We start from the raw sequence: 9,287 nt of genomic DNA, 5'->3' as shown, positions 1-9,287 counted from the left end.
TGGCCTAGGCCTCAACACGGAGGAAGCAATGTGTTCATGGGATGTCAATCAAATGACAAGAGCTAATGTTTATTGAGGAGCTCTGGTAGCATAGTGCCTAAGGCACTTGACTGCTAACCAGAAGGCTGGTGGTTCAAACCTACGGGCCACTCCTTGGAAGGAAGATACTGCCTAGGAAACCCAAGGAGGGGTTGCTATGAGTCGGGTCCGACTCGATGGCACATAACACCAACAACAATGTTTACTGAGCATTTTCATGATGCTGCTAACTGCATCAGCTCATCAAGCCCTTCAAACAACATCGTGAGTTGCTTTATTTGTTTCCCTCTTTTACAGATGAGGCTGCTCATACTTACAAAAGTTATTTAGCCCCAAACACACAGCTAGTAAGAGACAGAGCTGGGTTTAAACCCAGGCTATGAGAGTTGGGTCTTTTGCCAGCACTATATTCCTTTCCCTAAAGAGTAGGACAATAGGAAGTGACCTTAAGCAAGTAGTTAGTAGTTGCAATCTTTTTTTTCCCCTTAATTTCTCAGGCAATGTCAGCCTAAACCAGTAACTAATTGCTGTCAAGTCAATTCTGATCATGGAAACTCCATGTGTGTCAGACTATAACTGTGCTCCATCAGGTTTTCAATGGCTGACTTTTCAGGTAGATCTCTAGGCTTCCTTTCCAGGAAGTGATCTTGAACCTTCAGCCTCTAGGTTAATAGCTGAGCATGTTAACAATTTGTGCCACTCAGAGACTGCAATGTTAGCCCAGAAATAGTTTAAGCAAATGCTCTGGAGTCTTAAGGTACCAGAAGTACGGAGCCCCAGGAACACTCAGCTGCCCTCCCCCTACTTGATTTCCCTCCTGGTGTACATCACTGACTTACTAGATAGTTTTTGCACTGAGCCTGGGAGGAGAGTGTCATTTCTTTCAGCTTGCGTTTCAGCAGGAACTACCCATCATAGGGTCTTCTAGCTGACTAGCTGGTCCCTGTACCCAGCGCTACATTTTGAGTGCACATGCTAAATTCCTGCCAAATGCAAGTTTCAACAATGCATAGAAACTATCATGATGCCCCGGCTGTGCATAGTACAAATAGTGGTTCACATGGTCTGCTACATGCTTCAAGCAGTCCTAGGCTCTTTGGTTATATTGTTGTTGTTGTTGTTATGTGCCGTCGAGTCAAACCCAACTCATAGCGACCCCTCCTTGGGTTTCCAAGGCAGTATCACTACGGAAGTAGGATTGCCCAACCTTCCTTCCGAGGAGTGGCTGGTGGGTTTGATCTGCCAGCCATCTGGTTAGCAGGCAAGTGTCTTATCCACTATGCTACCAGAGCTCCCTATCTCATTTAATTTCCACAAATCAGTGATGGCAATATTTTACCGATGAGAAAATGGAGACTCTGGTTACTAAGCAAAGAATGTATTAAAACCTCGGAATGTCCACAGTGAACCCTTATGTTCTTTCTATGTACCTGCCAACTTCTGCAATGGCACATGGTATGGGCCTCAGGAGATCTTTCTCCTCTCTCTGTTCCAGAAAGGAAGTATTTCCTGAATGAATTGAGAAAGACATACTCTCTATAGATAAAGAATGTGGCCAATGTGGGTCTGGTCTCATGACCAATGGGCTAGGTCTATTGAGGCATTTACATTTACATGTAGCTTGCTGCCTACATGTGATGGCCAGGGGTAGGGAATAGTGTGGGACATAGTTCTGTTACATGCCAAAAAGAATCACAGGAAAATCAATGTTTGTCTTGACCTTGAAAGTGAATAATCATTCTGACCAAAGAATCGTTGTTGTTGTTAGCTACAACTGAGTCATCCCCTGACCCATGCTAACTCTATACATAATGGAAGCAAATGCTGCCCAGTCCAGCACTATCTCCATAATTGGTTGCAGATTAGATCTTTGTGATCCCTAGGGGTTTCATTTGGCTGATTTTCAAAAGTAGATTACCAGGACTTTCTTCCTAGTCCATCTTAGTCTAGAAGCTCCACTGAAACTTGCTAAGCACCATAGCAACACACAAGCTTCCAATGACACATGGGTGGTGGCTCCACATGAAGTGCATTGGCTGGGAATCAAAACCGGGTCTCTGGAAGGTGAGAATTCTACCAATAAACCACCACTGTGCCACAATTTATGAATGGTTCCTCCTAACCTAGATTAAGGAGCTCTGCTGGCGTAGTGCCTAAGGCATTTGACTGCTAACTAGAAGCCTGCTGGTTCAAACCCACCAGCCACTCCTAAGAAGGCAAGTTGGACAATCTACTTTCCGTAGCGGTATCATCTCAGAAACTCATGGAGGGGTCACTATGAGTTAGATCTGACTCAACAGCAGTGCATTTTTTTAACCTAAGAATGGTTCCTCCTATATAAGAAAGGGAAGAGAAAGAACAATACACTGGACTTAGAATTGCAAAGCAAGTGTGCCAAGAGCTTTGAGGACCACGTCCCCCATTTCCCTTGCCTTCTGTGTCAAATAAAAGCATAGTACTTCTTTGTGACTATTGCTTATGTTACTGAAAAGATATGAAATGATGAAAACACTGATTTCCATTTAGCTATGGGATGATGTAGGGATAAGGGTTTGCCATTACTCTGCAATCAGCAGAGCTGAGGCTCAGTGATTCCCTAGCTGGGAGTCCACTTAACCTCTCTGGAGCAAGTTTCCATTTTCAGAAAAGCCCTCTCCAATTCGAATGGCCTTCATTCTACTGACATCTTAACAGAGAGGGATCCACCCAGTCCCGAATCTCTTCCTCTCCTGAGATTCCCAGCGGAGTACAGCTTCCCGGGAACTGCCCACTGCTTCACTGGAGAAACACATCTGATGCTCAACAAGGGAGCAAGTGGCCCTAAGGAGCCCAGCTCAGTTTCTAACACAGCCCAGTCCTCTCATCAATCCCAGCCCCTGACCATGCCAGCCACACCCCTCACTTTCTAGGGAGACTGTAGGAGTCCCCATCTGACCTGCCCTAATCATACACCACCTGAGGTCCCACTCCATAAGGAGAGTGAAGAGCCTGGGCATGGGGTGGGGGAGGACAAATGCACCTCACCCAAAGCTTCATTATCTTCCATGTTAGTGAACTGCTGGGATTTTTTTCCTCTCCTCTCTTTAAGCAGCTCAGAGCACACCCTAGAGCTTACTGGAAAATTCCAGTAAGGCACTATGCACTCACACTGGGCTTTTATGGAAAGAATGGAGATCAGATTCATCCAGTTTAAAAAAAAGTCCAAGAAGCTCAGTGAAGGAAATACTTTGTCTACTTTCTGCTTGGTGACAAGGTTTTTCCCAAATGTCCATCCATCCACCTATCGATCTACACCTCTACTCATCCAACCACCACCCATGCTCCACCCATTAGTCCAACCATCCAGCCAACAAATACTTATTGAACACCTATTCTGTGCTAGTATTGCATTACTCTGGGAATTCAGCAATAAACAAAACAAAGTCCCTGTCCACATGGAGTTAGCATTCTCACGGGGGAGCCAGATAGCAAATAAATAAGGAAACAGACATAATATTACAAGATTCACAGTTGCTTAGAGACAGTCTATCTTGGAACCAGAGAGGCCCTATGAAGACCCAGAGGGGGAAAATGGGAATGAGAATTTTTTTGTTTTGTTTTTCTAATCAGCACTAAAGAAACCTCTCATGGCGTATTTCTTATTTCCTAGCATAAATGTAATTAGGGGAAATTTTTTTTACAAATAAAAATGTAATTGCCAACTCTCATGTTCTTCCTTTGAGAGATGCAGCTCCCAGCCCTCCTGGAAGCATCAAGGAAGAGCTGCAGCGAGCGTGCAGTGCACGGACCGCCGGGCATCTTCCCAGCCTGGCGCACTGCGCCTGCCCGCGAACAGGGTTAAGGTGGCAGCGCCTGTGCTCAGAGCACTGCATAAGCGGTGTGTCAGGCGTTCCAAGCTTGCTTCAGGTCCCCTGCCTCCCGGCCCTGTGCTGTCAATCAGCTGTCACCCGCCCGCACATCAGCAGCGTGCGCACGTCACCAGGCTTTCAGCAAGGCGGCTGACGAGACTCGGCTCCTTCCTGTCAATCATCTTTGTTTCTCGTCTCCGCTCGGCAAATATTTTGGCTCCGAGAAACAAAGAAACTCTAGGCAAAAATGGCTCATCGTCAGCATATAAGATCTCAAACAGGCGCTGATCATGCCTCACCCCAAATGATGTCGGGATGCCGGGTGGACCAAGGGAAGAGGGAGAACCTGTTTTCTTAGTAGAGGCTTAAAACTGTAATTCTGGTACCCAGAGCAGCCCCTGATGGATTCCTGAACCAACAGAGCACAGGCCCATAAAACAATGATAACGTGAAGTTATCTGAGCTCTTGCCTCAGAAAAAAAATAAAAAGGCTCAGAGGATGGATGGCTGCTTGGCTGGAAATTATTCACCATTGATCAGGCTGCCTTTTGGGGAAGGAATAATTGCTGGACTGCTGAGTTCATTTATCTCCCAGGGACCTCTAACACAGCACCTTGAGAGCCCATCTCTCCTCCTTCCTGGTACAGGAGGCCGCTGGTGAGAGCCTTTGCCCAGGGACGCCAGGTTCACTCATCAGGACCCCAAGAGGCGAGCTCACCAGTGCTGACAAGGGACTCCCTTATGGTGAACAGGAAAAACGCTCTAAAACAGCCTGTCATCTGGCACAGTAGCTTCCACTCTCACCCAACATATTTATTGAAAATGCTTCCCCAGACCAATCAACCAAGCCCATTGCTGTCAAGTCAACTTGGACTCAGGGCAACACCGCGTGTTACAGCATAGAACTACTCCATGGGGCTTTCTTGTCTGTGACCTTTTCAAAGCAGATCACCAGGCCTTTCTTCCTCTTCACCATTGGGTGGGTTGGAACTACCAACCTTTAGGTTAGCTGTCAAACACAAACAGTTTGCACCACCCAGGGACCCGGAAAGGGGTTTCTAAGGGTTTCCAACCCCTTAAAAGTTCACAAGACACAAATCTGAAGAGGTGTTGCTGGCAGTGAATTCCAACCGGGCAACAAGCCCAGGTTGTCTTGCTCTCCCCAGTTTGCACTCGTGCAAAATCATCATATGCATTTATCAGCATATGCATATATGCATACATTAGCATAATTATGCAACTAGAATCATGCAAAAATCCAAATAGCACTGAGCTGTCTTAAGTTTCCCAAAACTAAAAACACACACAAAAGCTTGTACCCTGGTGGCTTTGGGATGCATGCAGCCACAATGAGGTCTGTTAACTGTGTTTATCAGGGGTCTTCCTATCACTTGGCAATCGACTGAATTGACTCATTCATCCTGTGGCTGGTTCTATCCTCATCTCCACCTGCATGACAGATGGGATGTTTTACCCTCTGACAGTTCCTTTCATGTATGCAACGTTGAGCTCTGAAAACGCATCTCGGACATTAATTGCTTTTGTGCTGATGCATCTCTGCCTCTTGAACTGATACCACAACTAGCAAATCTGATCTCTGACAAGTTGGCTGAACCTAATCAGGACAGATCAGCTGTTACCCAAGGTGCCACAGGCTGTAATTTGAGGATTTGTACAGAGTTATCATTCGCCTGAAAGACAAGCAACTATAATTCTGTCAACACTGTGGCCAAGCAACTGAGGAGGCCCCCTCCCTAAGCAAAGACAGCACTTGTCAAGTAAAATACCTGAGATAATTGATAAAAGCAGATTGGAAGGATGTGACAGATATAGGCACTGTGAGGAACATTTTTTAAAGGTGCCTCAGATGCAGAAGGCTGAGTATAAAGGGTGCACCATCAAGGCTGGGGAGGAGGGAGTCACAAGAGAGGGGTAATGAAAACCCTATACAATCCCGATCCTTCTATGGTCGGGGAACTTCGTTCCTATTTCTCTCACTCTGGAAATAGCCAAGTATGCAAACAGTAGAAGACGCAAAGGAAATCTCCCAGAGCAGGCTGGTGGCCACCCGGTGACAGCACCATGACGGGAAGCCAGAGCACTGTCGGGAATGGGGGTACTACCGTCAGGCCATCAGCACTAAGGAATTCTCTTAAGACACCTGTGGTTCTCCTCTCGGCGCAGAAGGTGGGAATGTTAGGAAAAGAAACTTCTTTCTTACTGTATCGCTTTGGTCCATCTTCCAAACAAAATGAAAGGGTTAATGTGGCATCGTCTTCAAAAAACTCTGTGGCAAATGCATCCCACCAGAGGTTGTCACTATCCTGCAAAGAAACAGAACAGTTATTTAATAAGGAAGAGCCAAAAAATATCTCAAAGAAGACCAAGAAAAGGAAGAAAAACCTAGTCATCACATGCTCAATATTTCTCATGTGTGTGGGTATTCTGGAAGGGAGGGGTGGCATGTGGTCACCCTTCAAATTAATTGCCTCAAATGGGGACCGAATTCCAATGCAATAGTGAGTTAATAGAAACTGTATGAAAATTAATTCTCGAGGATATATTTGGGGAGATTTAATAAACGTACTATGGAACACAATGTGACATTTTTTAACAAAAGACTTTGCCTTTAATATAAAATACATGCAACTTCTCTCTCTCTCTCTCTCCTTCAGAGTCCATTTGTTCAAACAAAACTACACTGTTACAGCCAGATTAAGGAGGGTATTTTCTTTACAAAAAGATTTTTTCTAGAAGGAATTTGCGTGAGTAAATATCCCCTGCTTATTTTGGACAAATCATCAGGAAAGAGTAATTCTTAGAAAAGGACATCAAGTTTGGTAAAGTGGAGGGTCAGCAAAAACAGGGAGACCCTCCATGAAACGAACTGACACAACAACCACAACCAGAGACTCAAACACACTAGTGATTGTGAGGATGGAATGAGACTGGGCAATGTTCTGTTCTATTATACAAAAGGTCACCATGAGTGGGAGCTTACTTGACAGCAACTACTACAGAAACCAAAAGGGAGCGAGCTGTTGGGCCCGTGGGTTCAGGACCATGGTCTTGGGGGTCATTAAGCTCAATTGGCATAACATATTACACAAAAATGTTGTACATCCTGCTTTGGGGAGTAGCAACTAGGATCTTAAAAGCTTGCAAATGGCCATCTAAGATGCAACAATTGTTTTTTTCCTCACCCAGAATAAAGAAAAGTGAAAAAAAATCAGATGTATGGAAACGATTAGTCCAAGGGACTAGTGGACCCCAGGGACTTCAGAATACATGGGCCTGAGACCATAAGAACTAGGTCATGCCTGGCTACCACTGCCAACCACTCAGAAAGGAATCAGAATTGAACATCCTGGATACAGTGGGAGAAAAATTTGCAACAAAACTCAAAATCATAAAAAAGACCATACTTACTGGTGTGATAGAGACTCGTGAAACCTCTGACACAAAGGCCTCTTATCATCTTTTGGGACTGGAATTGAACTTATTCCCATGGCTTCCAGCCAAACAATACATAGGCCTAAGAGGTGAATAATTACACCAGACAGGTACACTACTTACATCTCTCAACCACGGTAAATCAGAAGGGAAGCATTTGCACAGAAAGATAGCCCAGAAGGTAGGAAAAAAAGACACAGGAAAACGTAACCAAAAAAAAAAAAAAGATGGAAGGAATACACAGGGTCACTATATTAAAAAGATTTGACAGAAGTTCAACCATTTCAGGAGGCAGCATAAAATCAAGAACTGATGGTACTGAAGAAAGAAATCCAAGCTGCATTGAAGGAATTGGTGAAAACAAAGCTCTAGGAATTGCCACAATACCCACTGAGATGTTTCAATAAACAGTTGCAAGGCTGGAAGTGCTAACTTGTCTGTCCCAAGAAATTTAGAAAAAGGTACCTGGGCAACTGAATGGAAGAGATCCATATTTGTGCCCATTCCAAAGAAAGGTGGTCAAAAAAATGCAAAAATTATCAAGCAATATCATTAATATCATGTTATTTTTTGTTGTTACGTGCTGTGGAGTCAGACCCGACTCATAGTGACCCTTCCTTGGGTTTCCGAGGCAGTATCACTACGGAAGTATATTGCCCAACCTTCCTTCTAAGGAGTGGCTGGTGAATTTGAACCGCCAGACTTCTGGCTAGCAGTCAAGTGCCTTAGGCACTACACTACCACAGCTCTCATTAATATCATACACAAGTAAAATTTTGCTGAAAATTATTTAAAAATGGTCACAGCATTACTCATCAACAAGTTGTCATATGTAATTGACATAATCTCTGTTCCTGAAAGCAGAAGACTTGAAGCACTTATTGATGAAGATCAAAGACTACAGCCTACTGTAAGGGTTGCGTTTCAACACAAAAAAGGCACATTTCCTCACAACTGGACCAATAAGCAGCATCATGATAAATGGAGAAAAGATTGAATTTGTCAAGAATTTAATTTTACTTGGATCCACAATCTACACCCATTGAAACAGCAGTGAAGAAATCAAAGGACATACTGGATTGGGCAAATTTTATGGAAAAGACCTCTTTAAAGTGTTAAATGACAAAGATGTCAATTTGAAGACTAAGGTGCTCCTGATCCAAGCTATTGTCCTTTCAATCACCTCATGTGCATATGAAAGCTAGACAATGAATAAGGAAGACCAGAGAAGAATCCATGCATTTGAACTGGAGTGTTGATGAAGAATACTGAAAATACCATGGACTACCAGATGAACAAGGAGCTCTGGTGGCTTAGTGCCTAAGATATTTGACTGCTAACCTGAAGGCTGGCAGTTCAAACCCAAGAGCCAATCCTTGGAAGGAAGATTGGGCAATCTACTTCTGTAGAGTTACTGCCTCAGAAACTCAAGGAGGGGTCCTATGAGTCAAATCGACTGGATGGCAGTAAGGACAAAATGAATGAACAAATTTATCTTAGAAGAAGTACAGCCAGAATGCTCCTGAGAAGTGACAATGGCCAGACTTTGTCTCTTGTACTTTGGTCATGTTATCAGGAGAGACCATTCCTTGGGGAAGGATATCATGCTTGGTAAATTAGGGGGTCAGCAAAAAAGGGGAAGACCTTCAATGAGATGGATTAACACAGTGGCTGCAACAATAGGCTCAAGTATGACAACAATTGTGAGGATGGCAGGTAATGTTTAGTTCTGTTGTACATAGGGTTGCTGTGAGTTGAAACCAACATGATGGCACCTAACAACAACAAAAGCCAGAAGAACAAACAAATCTGTCTTGGGAGTACAGCCGGAATGCTCTTTAGAAGTGAAGATGGTGAGACTTTTCCTCTTGTACTTTGGTTATATTGTCAGGAGAGACCAGCCCCTGGAGAATGTTAAGATGCTTGATAAAATAGTAGTTGTTGTTG

At 44.1% G+C, this 9,287-nt stretch overlaps 1 protein-coding gene across 1 annotated transcript in view; it reads right to left on the bottom strand.

Moving 5' to 3' along the window:
- The window catches only part of LDB2 (LIM domain binding 2), a 628,524-nt gene that overhangs the window by 393,320 nt on the left and 225,917 nt on the right, over window positions 1-9,287 (bottom strand). The window contains exon 2 of the mRNA XM_042782210.1: window positions 6,109-6,211. Coding sequence (XP_042638144.1) covers window positions 6,109-6,211 — 103 coding nt within the window. The remainder of the gene's footprint in view (window positions 1-6,108; window positions 6,212-9,287) is intronic.

This window comes from Orycteropus afer, unplaced genomic scaffold (genome assembly GCF_000298275.1).
Source record: "Orycteropus afer afer isolate SDZICR_OR568_19922 unplaced genomic scaffold, OryAfe1.0 scaffold00262, whole genome shotgun sequence".
In the NCBI taxonomy this organism is placed as follows: Eukaryota; Metazoa; Chordata; class Mammalia; order Tubulidentata; family Orycteropodidae; genus Orycteropus; species Orycteropus afer.
This window is presented reverse-complemented; position numbering and strand designations above follow the sequence as displayed.